We start from the raw sequence: 20,903 nt of genomic DNA, 5'->3' as shown, positions 1-20,903 counted from the left end.
TCTCAAATTAATTGAAACTGTCTAATTTTAGGTAAGGATTACTTTCTTCACAATGGAAAATTTATAACTTTTGCACGTTGTGGCCTCTCCTACGATTAATAGATTTTGCCACCAACGGCAGGGGGTAGGAAAGGGATACGAGGAATTGGAAAGGGCAAAGAACTACCACTTGTTGACTGGATGAAGGATGACGCGGAATCTTAAATTCTTAACTAGATGTTACTTCCTATTTTGTTTTTGTAAACATAACCTCCCAAAAACTTTAATTGTTTTGTTTGCCTACAATTGGCACAACTGAAATTTGTCAGAGTGACCAACATCGAAGGGACACAATCACGCAAAATAGCTGCCACCTAGCAGTGGTCATTTACTTTTCATTGAATTAGCAGTCCAGGTATATTTATTAAGGTCGCGATTCCTTGACTTATGCCCTTCTAATGTAATGGAAGTTTTAAACACATGGGTCTTTTTTTACCCATAGTTTTATTGTAGAACTTGAAGACCTAGACATTCGCTATTTTGAAAAATCCCATCAGTTATTGATCATATACAAAAACAACCGTGTTTAAATACAAATAGTTAATTAAAAAATATAGGTACAAAAACAAAATATTTTACTAAGTTTAATAAGTACCAGTTCAAATTAAAAGCGCCACCTTTTGGCGCCCGGCGCATGTCCCAATATTTTTAACGCCATTTCAAATTTAAATGCGCCATACCTGACAACACTGGCCACGACGCACTAATAAACGGGTAGTATTTAATCGAACATCAGTTTTTATACTTATTAGCACGTTTAAAAACTGGGTGGAGCAACAAAAATACTTATTGAGCATCTAATCTTTAGCATCTAATAAAGTTAATATAGTCAACTGTTTTATACTAATCTGGATAGCTATTTAAATAATAAAGCTTCTAAAAACTGTTTGAACTTCATACTTTATAATATGACAAAAGCTAGTGAGCATAAAATAAAACAAAAATAGGCATCACAAATATACTTTATTGTCTTCTATTTATAAAACAAAAAGAACAAAAAATGCAATTTTTAAAACAGTATTTGAACCACAAAACAAAAAAGAGTGAACATTAAACAATTTATTAATAAGACTTCAATAAATTAAAAACATCACTGAATCACCAGCTTTCTTTTTTCTTTCTTTTTTGTCCAATATGGATATTTTTTGCCTCTACAGGCGGAACTGTATATTTTAATCTTAGGCATCACAAATATACTTTATTGTCTTCTATTTATAAAACAAAAAGAACAAAAAATGCAATTTTTAAAACAGTATTTGAACCACAAAACAAAAAAGAGTGAACATTAAACAATTTATTAATAAGACTTCAATAAATTAAAAACATCACTGAATCACCAGCTTTCTTTTTTCTTTCTTTTTTGTCCAATATGGATATTTTTTGCCTCTACAGGCGGAACTGTATATTTTAATCTAATTGCTAGGCCCAGAAGATGTTTGCACATATACATCTTAAAAAACTGTGGACAGTTGCAGCTACCATTCATCCAATCATCTTTTTCTTTGGGAATTGTTACTCTCCAAGTGGAAAAAAAAAATCTATGAATTTATCAAAAGTTTCCCAAGGTTTTTCAGCCTGAACATCCAATACTTGACCTCCTGGTACTATATAGACATTGTTCTTCGTGTCAGCATCTAATACCTTTATTTTTTTGTCTAATTTTGCCCATTAATATGCTTTTGTCTAATCAGGAAGTTTAATAAGCGGAGTAATTGAAAAGGACTCCTCTGTAGTTTTGCAGGACCATTCGTTAACCATCTCCGATGCAATAACCAGAAAACGAGACAAAGGAAATCTTTCGCGTAATGTATTGCTATCTTTTATGGTTCTATTAAACGATTCCAGTGCGTTGTTTGTGGCTGGTGATCCTGGGGCAGCACCTAGGTACCAATTGCGATTTTGAGTTAACCACTCTTCTTTGAAGTATTTAATAAAATTAGTTTGGGTTTTCCATTTCCTCATAAAAAGCTGTGATGCGCCAGTAAAATGTTCAGGAGAAGTAACGGACTGTAAAGCATCAATGTCTTGTAATATATTCTTTCGGGCGTTTTTGTCTGAGCAAGTTTGTTCAACCCTGGTTTGCATTTTTGTTTTTGCATGCGCCCAACACATTCTCACAATGGGTTCAGGACCAAAGACTTTTGTAAAAGCATTTTGGATGCTCTTTGCGGCATCACAAACTAATACCGACGGTTGTAGAGAATGTCCGTATACAAACAAAACCTGTTCTTTTAAACTATTAAATAACATGGTAAAATCTTCCTGACGCTCGTTTGTCGAAACTCCTAGACATATCGGATGAAATTTTCTATGTTTATCTGTAGTTCCTACAACTAATATCGGGAACCCTTGCCAAATCAACTTGTATGTCGTATCAGCATGGATAATATTTGCATGACGTTCTGCTAACTCCAGTAAATGTTTTGTAGACAATGCAAAGCGAAAGGACATTGGTTCATTCTCGAATATATAATAAGAAAGTACAAACACTTGGTGTATGTCCTTAGGAACTGCTGTATGATTTAATATCCATCGCTCCAGTTCTCCTAGAATTATAGTTGAGGAACCGTATTTAACACGTCTACGACTTGATAGATAATTGTTCAATTGTTTCATTGATGGTAATTTTACTCCCTCCATCTTACTAAAACTTTTTAAAATAGCTTTAGGCTTCAAATGTAAATCAAATAGTTTGTTTATTTCTGTCTTAACTTCCTGACTTATTCTGTAATCAGAACGAATTCCAATCGACTCGTGGTTATGGGCAGCCTCTACACGATAGAGCAAAACAGCATTTGATGTAGCTTCAAACAGTAAATAAATTTATGCCGCACACTGAGGGCCACGACGTTTTATTTTGTTACAGCGATAAAACCTTTTCTTCCCTTCTTCAGTCATATGTGTTATTAAAATAGACCAAGTATTTTCTGCACGAACAACTTCCTCCGCTTCTTTAGCACATGCAAATTTTCTTACAAAGAGCCACTGCTTACTCTCGCCACGCTTTTTTTTTTGTTTCTAATTCTTCAATCTCCAAATCACTGTCCGAACGATATGAAGGAATTTCTATTTCATTCTCCATTTGAATATTGTCATCAGAACTATTCCCGGGTAAAACAGTATCAAGTTCCATGATTATTTAATGTTTAAAACGAATAAAACGGTGCATACTATTTATACTACTGAAATATTATATAAGTACACCATAACAATATATGGGAATCCCAAACGCAGTTAACTGTCGCTCCATTATAAACGCACGTTGCCGGATTTTTTTGTAATTCATTAACGAAAGCTGTTGCCGAATGCAAAATAAAAACTTTTAAGAAAAAAAATTGATGATTATATAATATTTTAGTTGAAATGAATTTGAAAATTAGAAGCTCATTTAGAGTTTTTGAAGTTTAGTTGGTATTTTGGTAAACTGGTTTTGAAAATTAGAAGCTCATTTAGATTTTTTGTAAGCTTTGTGTATTTTTTGGTGCCTGCTTCTGTTGGCAGTTGCCATGTTAGTTAAAATAGTTACCGCATTTTGTTGTACATCCATAATATTTGATGCTCATTTAAAAATTTCCCATAATAAACGAGTAGTCTACGGGGGGATCGGAATTGGTCCTACTCGGAATTTGTCCTACGTTTACGAATCCGGCCGAACGGTTAAAAACAGTGTTGTCAGAACTCTAAAATATCTTAGCAATGTGACCGAAATTCAGTATTCAGTTCAGGGAGGGGGATACTGTGTGAAATTGAATGTGATACCAACCATACAACAACTACAACGAATAAGGCCGTTCAACCTAGAACTTATTGTTGTGTGTGTGTGTGTTGCAAAGATGGAAGGATTTGGTAATCAAAGATTTTTTGATCAAGAATTTATTAATGAAGCCAGAAGGTATGAAACTTTTAATAAAATTTAAATTTAAAATTAATCAGTTTTTATACTTATACACATTATTATAAAATAGACAATATAATTATGAGGAAAATCGAAGTTTTATGACCAATATGCTAACTCGCTAACTTTGTCTAATCAAATGATAACGACTGGACATCAATTTAAGCATTATTAAAATTAATTGGGTACACAACGTCCTGGTGACTTGGGTTGGCCCAAGGTTGGGTTAGGTTTTGAATATTTTAAGAAAATAGAGAATATTGGTCATAAAACTTCGATTTACCCCATATATTGCCTATTTTACTTGGATCATTACGTAATTGCCCGGCCATTATCGTTAATGTGCGAATTTTTATCATTGACCGTAACATATACACTATACAGATTACTCCTAATTTCCATATAACTTAATAATACAGTTGCCGTCCGCGTGCGCCATCTAGCTATTAACAGTTGCGACCACAGACAATCCATCGCATCGGTCGCTATTTAGCTGCCGAAATTCGTAAATACGGCGTTGTCAAATATAAATACCTTCTATCCTTGCTTCTATATCGAAATACAAACCCAGGATTTTCGAGGAAAAACCGAACCGTTCCGATCGACCGTAGGACAAAATCTGAGTAGGACTAATTCCGCCTTCTCAGTCTACGCGTGCGAGTGTCCGACGCGCGGCGATTGGTCTCGAACGTCAAAATCGGTAGAGCTGGGCACTCAGTATCGATATTATTTGTGTATGTACATACGTTAAACTCTTTTCTTGTGATACCTATTAGTACCGAAATAAGGCGCATGCGCATATGGGTTTAATAAGTAAAAAATGTTTTGTTTTGGCGAGATTTACTCAGCCTTACATTTTGGCACGATAGTTTTGGAACACCGTGTATATACAGGATGACCCATCGAAAACGTACCGTAAGGCATTACAAGGTGAGAAAAAACTTTTCGGCAAAATCCAAAAATACGTCAACTTTTGACGTAAAAACCATTTCAAAAAACTAAAGAAATAATCATAAAAACTAAGCGGGGGTGACATCCCCTAATTTTTTTCAAATGGGACGGAGGGTCAAATGATACCTCCTCTAAAAGGTCTTGCCATTCCCTATACAACGATGCTTAGTTTTTAAAAATCGAGTCACTTGTTCAAGAAATGTGAGCCCTTGAAAGTTGAACAATAATGTGTAACGATATAATTAAAATTTATTGAGAGAGTGAGACTGAACCCAGAGTGAACATAGAACATATCTTTAAGTCGAAACACTAATTTAATCATTTCAATTAAACAAATGATAAGAACGCGAGAAACAATTTTTTGTCTTTTAAATGAACTTTTTGCGGCTCTTTAGGCACATTTAGTGAATAAAAATATCCGGTTTCTTTCTTCACGTTTAAATTAGGTCAAGTAGTTTTACTAGATTGCTAGATACCTTTTTTGTGGTTAAAATGTTTAAAAATTGTTGAATCTTTAAATTGATTGTCAATTATGGTGTACTCAATTGCAGAAAGAGTAGAGATTATTCAGCTTTTTTTTTTTAAACAATGAGTGTGGAAATCGGGTCGAGGATTTATTTAATCAATGGCATCCTGAGAAACATCTCTCTGGGAAAATTGTTCGGGAATTAGTTTGAAAGTTTCGCGAAACAGGTTTAGTTCACAACAAAAAGAGGAATATTGAAAATGCAGGATTTCATTAAGCTATGGAGATTACAGTATTGGGGAAAGTTGCAATGGATAGTACGCTAAGTACAAGATAATTGGCCATTGCAACGGATGTGTCTTGAATAAGTGTCCAAAGGATATTGAAGAAATACAAGTTCCATCCTTATAAAATTCGCTTAGTGCAAGAATTGAGTGAAGATGACTTTTAACGTCACTTGCAGTTTTGCGGTTATGAGTGAGCGAACGTTAAACAATGATAATTTCATATTTAATGTGTGTTTTTTAAACGAGTGTTCTTTCTTCCTAAATGGTTTAGTAAATCGCCAAAATTGGGCTGACAGCAATCCAAGGATTTTCTACCAAAGACACACAAACAACACTCCCAGAAGTTAAATGTATGGGCTGGTATTTTTGGAAATTTCATTGTGGGCTCTTTTTTCCACTCTGGAAATTTAACAGGCGATATGTAGTGAGATTTGGTACAAAATGTCATCGATCCAGCTCTAACAAATATCATAGAAGAAGACCGCGCATACAATGAACATAAATTGATTTTCCAACAAGACGGAGCTCCTTCACATTTCTCACTAAATGTACGCAACTATTTAAACGACAGATTTCCAGGACGCTGGATAGGACGAACGGGCGCAATTGAGTGGCCCCCTCGGTCACCCGACTTAAATCCTCTAGATTTTTTCTTGTGGGGACACATAAAATCCGTAGATTTCAATACTCCATTACGTTCGGCAACGGTTTGAAGATAATTTGTATCACTGTATAAATGTTGGCGGATAGCACTTTGAGCATTTACTTGATTAACATGGTAGCATTAAATCGCTTTTTGCATTTTTCGTCACACATTATTGTTTAATATTCAAGAGCCCATATTTCTTAAAAGAGTGACTCGATTTTTAAAAACTAAGCAGCGTTGTATAGGGAATAACAAGGCCCTTTTAAAGAGGTACCACTTGACCCCCCATCCCATTTGAAAAAAATTAGTTTAAAACCCGTTGAGTTGAGTGTTTTGAAACCGGGTTGAGTTTTTTGAAATGGTTTTTATGTCAAAAATTGTCCCCCTGACAAACATACTTGACGTATTTTTGGATTTTGCCGAAAAGTTTTTTCCCACCCTGCAATGCCTTGCGATACGTTTTCGATGGGCCACCCTGTATATTTGTATTCTGTGGTGAAAATTATATTCCTTGAGAGCGGTTAAAAACGTCCAAAATAAGTCCAAAATAATTTCAACTAGTTTGTTCCTAAAAAGTGGAATAATTTAAATTCAGTGCTATTACACTTGACTAGAAAGAATTTGCCGACGTATGGTTTATAGTTGGCGTGTACTTTATAAATGTAAAGAATCATCCACTCCATCCACTTTATCTAAAGCTGCCTTATATGAGGTAAAAATATTCCTATCAACAAGAGTTAAATATATGGTTGAAAATTGAAAGATATTTGTTAACTTTTAGCATATACTTTTAGGAATCTTGTGGCACATCAAATTTCTCATTAAGTTATAATATTGGGACTTTCTTTATTGACAATATCCCAGGCTTTCTCTACTTTACTTTGTTATATTGCAAATCTTATTTTCATGCTTGCCAGTGCGATAATTAGAAAGAAGTTTAAGGTACTTTAATAGATAATTCACGTAGATTTTTTTAAACTTAATCATTTATTTTGTTATCTCCATTTTTAATTTTTTAAATCCCCTATTAATATAATATGTCAGAATTATATTAATAATAATTTACATGAACGGTTCGATATTTTTGTTGACAGTTTAATGTCCATTATAGAAGGTATTAAGTAAATAGGTGATGCAGAGTCTTTCTAGTATGTATATAGATAGTCTGTTTAAGTGCATAGAATGTTAAGCATTTTGATTTTTCATTTTTATACTCATTTTGGTAAATTTTTTTTTTTTAAATTTTTTTTTCCTTTTATTCTTTCCTGTAATTGGGTACCAAACCTGTTGGAAATAAATGCCTTTTTTTTTTTTTTTTTTTTTTTTTTTAAGATCAGTGACTATTTAACTTGACGTGACAAAAATTGATTAAATATACAGGTAAAATAAACACTTTTTTAATGTATCCATTTTATTTTCAGTAATGATAACTATCAGTATTATTAAACATGTAAAACATTATAGGACTATAGTTCTAAAAAAAGTTAAATAAACCCAAACCAACTAGCTCACTATTCACTAATTGTATACTATATTCTGGTTAAATTACTGCCTGTAACATGGATGAATAAAAACCAAAGTTGCAACTTGAACTCTAATATATGTGATCCTTAAAATGATTTATTTGACGTTTAGTTATCACAACCCATATTTAAACTAACGTCTTTTCTGATTAATGTCCTAATACCATAACATTTGTAAATTTAAGGCCCATCACCATTTTGATGTAAGTGATGATGCCTATCGTCCTCGTTTGCATTAATTTCAATGATTTCTTCGCCCTCTTCGTCTGTATTATCGACGTATTCGATGATTTCTTCTATTTCTTCTTCGTCGTCTTCTACTTCATCCTATAAAAAATACATTACTATAACAAAAAATAGCAAAATATTAAAAAAAACTATATTATTAAATAATTAAATAAGTAAACCTACCTCATCGGAAATCTCATTATCTGCCACCATATTACTAATCACACCTCCGCCCGTTGACACATCGATGCCTCCCGCATTTAAATCTTCATTATCTCCTTCACTCAGCTCTTCATCTTCATCATTTTCATCGGTATCTTCGCTTTCTTCCACATACTCGACTTCTTCTTCAAAATCTAAAGGTTCTTTTGTATCGTCAGGGTCTTCTTCGGTTGTGGTCGTAATTGTTTCAACATCAGTGTCTTCTTTAACCTGAAGTCCTTGTAGTAAGAGATTTGTATGGTCAGGTTCTTCTTCAGTTGTAGTGGTAATTGTTTCAATATCAGTATCTTCTTTAACCTGAGGTCCTTCTAGTAAGAGATCTGAAGTAGTTGGTTTAGGTTGTTCACTATCATGTATTTCTTCTTGGGGGATTTGTTTACTACATATTGATTCATTTTCGTCAAGTTTTCCTGTGGCTTCCTCAATCTCGAATTCTTGGCCTGTGGTTTGTTCTTCTATGATTCTCTTTTCTACTTGTTGCAAATCGTGTATTTCAATTTTTTCACTTTCTTTTTCTTCTTTAACATCCGGTTGCTCTTCAATTTTTGGTTTCTCAATTTGAGCCAATTCTTCGACTATCGGTAGTTCTTCCTCATCAAAATCTGCTGTTTGTTTCGCTTCAGTTTCTGGAATCGCAGAGTCTGGGACCGTCTCTTTTTCTTCTGCACTCATATCTAAAGCATTTTCCTCACTAGCCAAAAATTCTTTAATAATATCAGTAACAGGAAGGCTAACTTTTCCCTCAGGTTCTCTGTCTTTTAAAATTTGCATTAAGTCATCTTCCAAATTAAACTGATTTTTTATTTCTTCTAAAATATTTGTTTCGCTCTCTTTTTCATTAAGGCTAGGGGTGATGGGCAGATCCGATACTTCGACGTTTCTAACTGGTTCTTCTTCTTCTTCTTCTTCTTTTTCTGCTTGACCTCTAAAAATATTATCTATTTGTTCTGTCTGATATTACAAAAAAAAATTAAAAATCACCTCTTTTCTTCAGTCACAGCCACTCTCTCGGCTTCCACAATGATATCGTTGATCTGCTCTTCTAGTTCATCAGCATCAATTTTGACAAACTCGTCAGAAGTGTTGCTTCCACTAGTCCTTCGACCCTCTTCTGGTGAATCCGATTTCTTGCCAGATCCCGAAGAATCTTCTTTATAAAAAAAGGAAAATGTTCATTGTGAATAAGCGTTGTTGTTTCGAATTCAAGGGGTGGTTCTAGAATAAATAATTATTGGTTTTGTTTGGATGATATTATAAAAAAGATAAAAAAGATGATAAAAGCGAGATTAGTAAGTTTTTAAAGGAATTTAGAATGTACAAATTGGTAGGGTAGATGGTGCCACAACGTCTAAGGTCTATTTATGTTTTAAAGTATTTGATGCCACCTAGTATTGAAGAATATGATAGAAGTAAGTACTGGAAAGAAATCACTCGTTATTGCTACCAACTTAACATACCTTTGATTTATTGAAGATACCATTTTAAATTCTTTTAAACTTGGGGAGAAACTTTAAAGAATATATTTTTATCTGAAATATACATTTATTTCATAAAATATGTCGGCTATTATGTACAATAACATACATTTAAAACTAAAAAGCATTACATAGTAACAATTTGTGGACTGGATTAACAATATTACATACATTTATTCTAGAATAACGTTCGAAACAACAACGTTAACATAGTTAAGCAACAATATTTATTTGGGTCGGTACTTACCAGAATCCAGACTTATAACACTTAGAGTCATTTTACCAGCTAAAACTACGGGCGAGTCATCTTCGGGGCTTTTTTCGGCTTCAGTGGCTGAATCAGCTACCAAGAGCTGAGATTGAGGTGGCAGTGATCCCTCGAGGAATATTTGCTAAAAATAACACAAATTATTGTTATTGATGAATAATTTCCCTTTCTAATGGGTTTACCTGTGGAGGAGGAGTGGGTTCCTTAGGAGGAACAGGCTGAGGATGTGGTAAAACTGGTGAATCTGGACGTGACCATTTTTTGCCACTTTCTGCGCTTGCGGTGGCTTCTATTGCCATCACGGTCACCGAGCCTTGATCTTCATCCTTTGGTAGAGTGCCATTGGGTTTTAACGGTTCTTCCTGTTTGATAATTTGTGTCGTCAAAAAGTGTAAGTAGTGCAAGTTTAAAAGATTTTGAATATGATGGTTCTTAGACAATGATATCTGAGAAAGTTTTAAACTCTTAGGGTGTCCTAATATATGAGTGGCATATAGTGCAGCACTTAGCCTTCGAAAACTATGGTAACCTTCAAAAAGGAGAGTTTTTACAACATAAAAGGTACTGCGGCGTGAAAATGTACTTCTTGGCTTTGTGCAATAAATAAGTAAAAAAGAAGTTTTTTTGATTTAAGTCTATTTTATTAGATTACTTTGACATCATTTACACTGTCGAGATGCTCCTAGGCTATTGATGCCTTGCTACAAGGAGCTTATATGCATTATCTTGGTTTAATGTTTACTAATATTGTGAAGAGCGTTATTGGTATTATCTTTTGTAAATCCTTTTTTATATCCTAGTTCGTACTATCTACAAACCATGAGCTGCGAGCTTCTCCTGGAATGTGCCTGTGATTCCAGGAGGGCTGGAGAAGGGCAAGCTTTAGATCTGGCGAAATATGGTCAGAACAGCCATTAAAAATATGGAACACTACTAAACTCCATCGAATTTAATAATTTTTGTTAATATATTATGACCAAAAAAAAAAGGAAAATCAGATTAAAGAAAATTATTATAAATAGCCACATAGGATATCTGAGGATTTAAGCGACCTCCAAGAATGGAACAAATAAAAAAGAATGCTAAAAATATAGAAACGATGACAGATTACTTGATTACCTTATAATTTTGAGGTAGTAATGTGAAAAAAAAAATAACATGCCTATATAACGGATAAATTCAATAAAAGTTTTTTTTTTATTCTCGGACATGTCGATTTTATTTTTGGATCGGTCAAATTTCGACAGCAAATATAAATATACAGGGTTTGCAAGAAAGTACGACAGGAAAAAATTCCTAAATGGAATCTCCGGCAAATTCTGGACATGTTTTATATAATATAATGTCTTATACGTATTGTACTATAAATTGATAAATTAAATTCCATATACTTAAAATTTATTTTATCAAATGCTGAAAGTGCTCGTCAATAAAAGCTCTGCAGTACCCCAGACAATCAAAAAATGCTTGCTGTGCATTTTCAACTGTACCTCGAGAAATATTTCTAATTACATTACGTTCTTTAATCACATTGCGATATCAAGCTGGTGGGGCTTATCTATCTTATATTATCTAGGATTCGTCTAATATTCGCAGCATAGTGGAGAGGCTCCCTATCTTGTTGAGACCATAACGCTTGGTTTGCCATGTCTGTGCTGGAATCAAGCCGTTTACTAAAAAGTCAAGATAACTCTATCCCGCCAAAGTAACTTCCAAAAATATAGTATTATTAATCTGTTCACAACTTTTCTTTCTTTAGTAATTTTCATTAGCCGTTTTATGAAGCATGTTATCGAAAGCTAGTCGAGTAGTTGAGAGGTTTGGATTTTTCTGTGATGAAACCAGGATATCATTAGGAACATCAGTCCTTCCTGGTCTGCCAAAATTGTTAACAGTTCCAGTCTCTCTCCAGTAAGCTTCAATTCTACTGTTTGTAAAGTAACTGACTGGTTCTCCGTTCGGATATTTATTGTTAAAGATTATTCGAACTTCGTTGTATGTGCTACTTTTCTCACCATATACAAGCATAAATAATATTTATAGTCTTAGCTAAACTTATTGAAAATATTTTCAATTCACTTTCAATCACGTAAATAATTTCTAATTCGCGAATCAGTGGGTACTGCTTTTACCATCATGTAGGCGGAGGTGAATCTAATCTATCCAGTAAAAATATACCACACTTTTCTTGAGATGTTGAATTGCTTACCGAACTGGATGATCAACAGAACAGAACCAACAATCTTTTGCTCTTTATTGTTCTTTTTTGAGTCCGAGAATGATGATATGCTAGTTCGCTATTTTCTTCAGAATGTTATGAGTGCTGCGCCAACAATAACTAGGTTATCACGCACACAGTAGAAATGTTTGCCCTGTTAAAATAGGTTTGAGCTCTCCATATAGAAGTCCAGAATGCAATATGAAACCGCCATAACCTTAGAGGTAAAAAATATTATTTAACATTTGATTTAACCTCAAAACAAAGAGAGCTAGAAATATCGGTGCTGGAGGAATTAAAAAAACGCAAGAATGGTGGGGAGAGTGACTTCATGATGAAGTATATAAGGGGACTACCTTGGATTGTGCAAAAAAAACTACTGAACGCTAGTAAAGCTCATTCAGAACATCACTAGCAAAATCAAAACGAAATGTGTATTATTAGAATGTTCGTAGTCTCTACAATGCAATGTCTTAACCTCCCGTTTTAATGTCATTGCTATGTCCGAGACTGACCATATCAGGGCAACATTAAACAGGTCTTTTCAAAAATAGGAACAGGAAGCATCAGATGCTTCTAGGATGTATTTATCTACCACCCATCTCACCATTAGAGAAATATGAAAGTTTCAGTAATAATGTAGGCATTTGAATGATAAATCCCGGAAACATACATAGTGGAGATAATGTTACAAAAGAAAGAGACTTGGAAAGACATAAAAAACTTCATGGAAATAGTAATAAACTAAAAGAAAAAAACGGTGTCAATTTTGAGGAAATGTGAAAAACGGGTCCAAATTGGCGCTAGAAGCCGGCGGTTTGTGGGTAAACCTAAGAATAGGGAGTCCCACACGAACCCAGAAACCATGCTGGAACAAATTGGTGTGCATAAAGCATTTTCTTCCTGCAGAAAAATAAAGTCATAATCTAGGCGAGATTTTTTCGCTATTTCCCTGCATTCTAGATGACTTCAATCTTCCTAAAGCTACATGGACCATTAATGATCTTTGCTTTACTACTTATCTAATAGTCAAAAACTATGTACCACCAGCTGAAATATATAAGATCATGCACATGTCTAAAACTTGTTTGTTGTACAACTGGTTTCAGTTCAATAATATTCCAAATATAAACAAAGTTATCCTTGACCTTGTCCTGCATTAATCGAAAAGACGTGCCTTCAAATTAGATATTGGCGAGTACTTGGCTCCCATAAATAATAACCATCCTCCACTGCAGTTTGAGATATCATTGCGCAACTGCAACAATAATAATCCACATGAAACTGGCTACTATTATGACTTCAAAGCAGCTGACTTCATCACGAATAATGAACATCTTGTATCTGGAACAACCTCTTATCCAGCAAAGCGAGCGAGGAATTGTGAAATATTTTTTATGATATTCTTTATATAATTATATACAAATTATTCAGAAAATTGCTGCTTACAAAGAATCTAGACAGGCCATTTGTGCTCACGATATGAAAGTTGGGCTAAGCTTTGTTGCGAGAACTATATTAGAGACACTGAGGCAGCATTGTATCAAAATCCTCGGGAATTATAGTCTTTCACTAATTCTATACCAAGTACTGGAAAGCTTCCACCTAATTTCTTTTCTCAAAGACAGAAAGACTATAATGGGATCGCGATCTGCTCAACTTTTTGCTTACTATTTTCGCTGCGTGTATACCAGTCAAGTCATGAATATACCTTTTGCAAATAATCTAAGTCCCCACAACTTAAGCAGCTTTTCTATTTCAATCTTAGATGTTTACAGAGACTTAGGAAGTTTTGACCCTCATAAAGGAACTGATGCTGACAATATACATCCCATTTTACTTAAATTTTGTTGCTTTATCCTTATATCTAGAGCTTTATATCTTATATAAAATCAGTCACTTTCCAAAATTTCTGGAAAATGAGTTATGTAATTCCTATCCATAAGTCTGGTGATACCTCAGAAAAGAATTATCGGTCAATATGTATTTTAAACATCATCCCTAAAGTTTTTGAAAATTTAGTCACAAGTTCATTACTTCCTCTTAACTGAACTTAAATAATTGAAATTATTCAGGAAAAATATGGTTTTAAACTGAATCATTGGCAGAAGTGAACTGGGTCATTTATGCTGACATACAGGCAAGTGCCTTCGAGGGCATTCAGGAGATGCATTCCATTTACACTGATTTTTATAAGCATTTGACAGGATGACTCATGAGATCTTGCTCAGTAAACTTTTTGGTCTTGGCATATCGGATTCTATTTTGGACTGCTTAAGGAGCTACCTTACTGGTAGAATTTAATTTATGGTTAACAGATTCACATCTTCCCATTAGCAGTCTCCTCAGGGGTACTACAGGGATTTTTGATCAATGATATCAAATTCTGTTTTGATCACAGCCATTTTCTCCTTTTTGCTGACGAGTTTAATTGCAACGCCAATGGCCTGGATCTTAACATCTCTAAATGCAAATTTATCAAATTTTCTAAGGCAAAATAATAATGTAACTTTATTTATCATACTATAAACAATCTTCCTTTAGAGTGTGAATAGCAGATAAGAGATTTGGGACTAAAACTTGATTTTTACCTAGACTTCACTGCACATGTAAATCACATTATTAATAAGTATCTAAATTTGCTAGGATTCATTAAATGTATTACCATACATTTTAATCACAGTAACTTCAGCAAAACCCGCTTGGAGTATGTCATAGACTGAAACCAGTTCAGCGTAAATTTTGTCGGTACATTCACTTCAGGCTTTCCAATCATCAAGTCTGATCATTAAGATCCTTAATTTCATTGTAAGACTCTCTGCTTGATACTTGTTGTTAAAACCTTATCAGGTAGAAGAAATAAAAAATACTTAAATATTCTCTATAGGTTAGTCCATCCAACTTTCCATGTATCTTTTTTCAGGACAAACTGTGCCAAAAATTCATTCATTCCTCAAATATTAAAACTAAGCAATGAGCTATATAGCCTTGATTTCCTTCAACCTTTAAACTCTTTTCTGGGAGCTTTATCTAGCTAATCCTTTTTTTTTTGTTTAGTTTTGATTTTTGTTACTTGAGTTATTGGGCTTAACCTGTTGATAAATAAAAAATAATAACAATACAGTTGAAACTTTTAAATAATTAACACCTATTTGAAGATTATGTCAAATATCTACAAACAGAAGTGTAGGTAATTAAAATGATTGGTTATAAGTGGTTTGAAATGTTGTTAACAAATAGCGATGAGCATTTGATAAAATTAATTTTAATTCAATTTTTAATAATTAATTGCCACCAGTCATCAGGTCAAGTAAGTACTCACTTCACTGAAGAAATTACGGCGTATAATAAATAAATGTCCTTAATCTCATAATTTTTACTGGAGGTTCAACAACAGAACTAATATGAATTTGACATATATTTGAATAATCAATTAAGTATTGGGACATTATTAAACACTCATACATAAAAGAAACTTTTTATTTTATTTAGTATCCAATGTTCATTATAGATAAAACTAGTCACAGATTTTTAATTGTCTAAGCAACCACAAAAAATCCAAACCAGCTAAATTAAGCATAATTATTTTAAAAATAGCATTTTGTTGGCGCTTCAAGCAAAATAAAATATAGTATATCAAAGCGGCAAGCTCAGGAAAATGCCAGCAAAAAAACTCGCATGTGACCTACAGTAATGTAACATACGGGCCAAACTGATAAAAATAATACGTATAAAATATAAAAATCAATAAAAATTATTTATATGGTTTAAGCTACTACATTTATTCTGGGGTATACTAGTATTAGACAGGGTGTATACTATTAGACTTTTTCCTGTATTTGTACGACCCTATATAACATTTTCCAACGATGCGTTAACAACAAAGACATTAAAATTAATATACTGCATTATTTAAATTTTAAAATAGCATGTTATTGTGTAGACCATTTTTTTTTTAAATGCGCCTCATGTTATCAACTTTGATTGGTTTATTCGATATTCTATCGACCAGATCTAATATGGATTTGTGTTTAAGATATGTCAATTTTGGCCTTATGCTTTAGAGAAGATTATGCTTATAAGAACAGAATCATAATATAGTACAAGATGTTTCAAAAGAAATTTTATATTTGAAAAATCGACAAAAAATAAAATGAGCCCTATAATGTTTATTAGTTTTTAAAATTAGGTCGTCCAAATGTTTTCCCTCACGTTTACGATACATTCTAACATTAAAATTTCGGTTGACAGATTGGCAGGCAGGCTCCGTGATAGCTCTTATTACGTGGCGAATATTTTGTTTTAACTGCGCCAGGGAAGTTAGTTTATTAATGTAAACTTTAGATTTAAGATAGATTTAACAGGAAAAAGTCCACTCAAATCAGAACTGCGACAGGGCCAATTTATGTCACCTCATCTCAAGATTAATTTGCCCGGAAAAGTTTCACGAATTCGTGGCAAAGATTCATTGGACGCGTGTGACATTGCTCTATCCATTCCATATAGCCAGAAAAATTCTGCAATTCAGGCAACAAAAATTAATTTAACATTCTCACATAACGCTCTGAATTCACTCTATGAGTACGTGTTCTCTCATCTTCATTGGTTGCATTTTTTTACGGAATACACTGACATAAAAGGGCAAACCCTATGGTACTCGAGTATTATGAGTAGCGCCAATGCTACGAAAGTGTCTGTGGATATTTTTCTTAACGTTCTACAAGTTGTAATTTTCCAAAGACTTGCATTTCTCCATAAAAAGGTATCCCGATATATCCGCCACCTTCCTGCTATGCGCCAAACTGTTTAAGCAGTCAGTTATTTCTGGATCTTCTATAAGACTTGGACTCTTCTATGGTATGGCTTTCTTCTGGATGGAATCAAGCAGTTTCAAAGTGTGTTTGGATGCAGAGCTCTATAAGAGAGAGCAATACTCAAGAGATGGACGAATCTGAGCCTTCTAAAAAAAGCATTAACAAATGTTATGGTGTACATAACCTTTTCGTTTTGAAGAGTTAAAGAGAGACTGCGGCAAAGTAATCCAGGATATAATAAGGCTTGGGGCGACAGAGTACTTTCTTTGTAAATACAGCAGCGTGAGTCTTAGATACGTTAAACTCAATCAGATTGGACTCACCCCACTCGTACATGTAAATGGTGTTATGGTGTACCTGGCGACGCCTATAACACTGGGTTACGGCTGAAGTTATCTGGTTGGGCGACTGGAAGGAAGACAACAATGTCATCAGCGAAGCTGTAAATTGCATTCGAAGTCTTGTGGAGAAGGTCGTTGTTATATATATATATATAACATGAAGAGGGTAAGGGGCAAAATGCATCCCTGAGAGACAGCAGCGTTAATTTGAATCCTGTGCGACGTGTGTCCATCGACGACAACGTGGATGGATGGAGAACCCATTGGCCGAGGAAGCTTCCAAGCCAAGCAACGAGGGTTGGTGGCAAACTATAAGAATACAGTTTGTTTAAGAGGTTTTCATTCCAGACGCTATTGAATGCCTTTTCGCCATGAAATATCCAGAGCTAATGCATGGAATTCACCATATTTCTCCATAGCCTTAGACCAAGCATGTGTGATATAGGCCAATTGATCCCCAGTAGACCTGTGTTTTCGAAAACCATATTAATGATCGCTAATGATGTTGGTAAACTCCAGATATTTGGGCAGTATTCCATCAGTGGCCTTGTTAGTGTTCCGGCCTTTGAGAACCTTCTCAAGATCTCGATGACGGAAGACTATCTCTGGCATCAAAGAAGCCTTTCTAGGCGAAGTTGGTGATGTTTTGCATTGTGCGAACATCTAACTCAGCAAGCCTGCTTCGCATTGCGGTCATTGCAATGGAACCATCTACTCTAGTTAATGGTGGAATTTTTGACAGACTAGAACGGTTTTGCTCCATTTGGGCAATTGAGAAGTTGGTTCTTCACTTTCTCATTATATTTTTCTTTGCAGGTATCGATCGTCTGCTTGCACGGTTTTCTCAAGGCAGCAAAGTTGAAACGATTTGCAGGGCTTAGGTCAGGGCGCCATTTGCGATAAGCAGCACTTTTGCTGTTGACTTACTTGGTGCAACTTTTACTGAATCACATTGCTGTCTAAAGAGCTTTTTGAATGTGTTTAGAATATAAGCCTCCATACCTGTCTGGTTGTTTCCGACTTCACTTTCGACTCTGCTATAATAGAAATGAGAGATTTGTTTATTTGCAGATGTTGGTGCACGGCGTTTATGTTCGTGTTCAGACCTCTTATATTACATACATCCATTCTTAAAAGTTTCACGCCTGATGCCGCTCCCCATATCAGTCTTCACACGGAGATCTTAATAGCGACGGTGTTGACGAAATGCGAAATGACTTTTATCCGAGAATAAGATCTTTGTAAGCGTTTAATTGTTCAGTTTATGAACTCTAGCCTCTGAATGGCATCCTAGGGTTTTAACTCTTGCACGAATTGAATTTTATAGGAGTGCAACCTTAGGTCTTGGGCAAAATGGGGTGTATCGATGATCTATCGATGAAGTATCATGCATTAAAGTAACCATGCATTAAAGTAAATAGCAAAATATGCATATTTTGACCGCTCCTCGTTTACTTGAAGACGCCCTCTCGCAGAAGATGATATGGAATAGATGAAGATAAAATATAGTCATCCCATGCGCTAAGTTGGTTTATGACAAACTGTTTGTCAACTATACACATACACATCTCAAGATGTGTAGGGTATAACTGAAAAAAAGTCTCTTTCGGGAATTGTATTTATCATTTTAATGCAAAGGTTCTAACAGAATAATTTAAAGTTGGTTCATAAAAATTCGAGCAAAAACTCGATCGGTACTCAATAATCCCCTAGGTAGAGGCTGTTTGGAATACAATACTGGTATTGTTGATGAAAGTGTTTTCGAAAATCCAAAAAGAGTGATTTGTCGCTACTTAGCAGATTTTAACAAAAAATTGCGCGGAGAATTTGCCAAACCGATATAATAAATCCAAGACAGTTTAATAAAACATACAATACATTTTCCAGCGGTGACTATTTGGTAGGCGTTTTGGTCCGGAGTCATCCTCCTTTCCTGAAATATGATTAGAGATTTTTTTTGGGGGCAAATGGAAGATATAGAAATTAAATAATTCTGGTTGCAATAGAATCCTGGTGTTGGCAGGATTCTATTGCAACGAGATCCCTCAACATCCCTCACACCACGAGAAACTATACCATAACCACCGGTAGAAGATTAAATGCGAAATTATAGGCATATAATCTAATTTACGCTGCAGAGATGAACATTTCAACAAACAAAATATGTCATGAAAACATCTTGTCGGACTTGCATTGTCTTATTTATTTAATGTAACACGACGTTTCGGTTGGTCAGTATCTCCAACCGTTATCAAGTGTAAACGTCTGTGTAACTGACGTTTTTATAATAATAATAATAAATATTTTTTATTTATCTCAATATATTATTTACATAAATCATAAATAAAAGGACGGCGAGGTCTGGCCTGGGACTACTCTAATCATCTTATTTAAAACTAAACTATTGAATTATAGCTAACAATATTTAGAGTACTTAAAAAATCCTAATGCCAATACTAAATGCAATAAATTATAATAAAATCTATAATTAAGAACTAGCATCTAAGAAATATTAACTCCTTAAGGTTAGTCTTATAAAAATAATGATTTAAGAGAAGAGGTTTAAAAAAAAACATTACCAAAATTTTCCTTAGCTTCAAGATATAACTAAAACTAAAAACTAGATAATATAATTAACCTTAAAAATACGGTTCGAATTATTTTATCCTACATATAAATATTTCGTCTGTGTAACTGACGTTTACACAGTGTAAACTGACGTTTACACTTGATAACGGTTGGAGATACTTACCAACCGAAACGTCGTGTTACATTAAATAAATAAGACAATGCAAGTCCGACAAGATGTTTTCACTGTACCATTGTCTACCACCTTCAAAAAACAAAATATGTCATCATATGAGCCACGATGGTCATTTAACCACCATTTTTATTTTTCAGAGAGTTGTCCAAATGATCATCATTAAGGTCGCATTTGAAATTCATAATATCTCTAACTCTCTATCTTTTATGCATTTAATATTGTGTAGTCACGACAAAATTAAAAAGAAAAAGTTAAAAAAGAAGTACTTTGAAGTTATAAAAGCACAGAAAATCCTTAGATGTGTAAGACAGGGATGTACCCTTGGCATATGGCAAATTATAATGTTACTCGACGGCATTGCTAAAAAAAAATTTTTAACTATCATAAGAATAATATGCAAGATGGTCAAAAAGCAATTAGATATGTCTGAAACTCTGTTATTGTTTCCCATGAACCAATAACAAAGCATTTTTGATCGCCAATAATTATGAATTAGGAAAGGTCCCCACTTCTATTTAACATTTATTTTGAGAACATGTTCAAAGAAGCTTTCGAAGAACAACAGTTAGGCATCAAAGTAAATGGATCAACAATATACGATATGTAGATGAAATAGTCCTTATAGCAGGTAATATAAATGACCTCCAAAGGCTCCTGGATATGGTTGGAATATATGGCTGATTTATGGAAATTAACACCAACATAAAAAACATTGACTTTGACCTCAATCTGAGGTTAGGTTAGCTTTAGTAAGGTTCACAAAATG

The 20,903-nt window shown here is 34.1% G+C and overlaps 1 protein-coding gene across 9 annotated transcripts in view; it reads right to left on the bottom strand.

Moving 5' to 3' along the window:
• Positions 1–7,871: 7,871 nt before the first annotated feature.
• LOC126736793 (titin) overlaps positions 7,872–20,903 on the bottom strand; it is a 60,085-nt gene continuing 47,053 nt past the window's right edge. For all 9 annotated transcript variants that reach the window (XM_050441335.1, XM_050441334.1, XM_050441337.1 and 6 more), the window contains 5 exons: positions 10,183–10,362; positions 9,980–10,124; positions 9,239–9,407; positions 8,219–9,182; positions 7,872–8,134 (listed from right to left, as the gene is read on the bottom strand). In XM_050441335.1, the coding sequence (XP_050297292.1) occupies positions 7,988–8,134; positions 8,219–9,182; positions 9,239–9,407; positions 9,980–10,124; positions 10,183–10,362 (1,605 nt within the window). In that variant the 3' untranslated portion in view covers positions 7,872–7,987. The remainder of the gene's footprint in view (positions 8,135–8,218; positions 9,183–9,238; positions 9,408–9,979; positions 10,125–10,182; positions 10,363–20,903) is intronic.

This window comes from Anthonomus grandis, chromosome 5, assembly GCF_022605725.1.
Source record: "Anthonomus grandis grandis chromosome 5, icAntGran1.3, whole genome shotgun sequence".
NCBI classification, from domain to species: domain Eukaryota; kingdom Metazoa; phylum Arthropoda; class Insecta; order Coleoptera; family Curculionidae; genus Anthonomus; species Anthonomus grandis.
The sequence above is the reverse complement of the archived record's forward strand: the minus strand, read 5'-3'. Positions and strand labels throughout refer to the sequence as shown.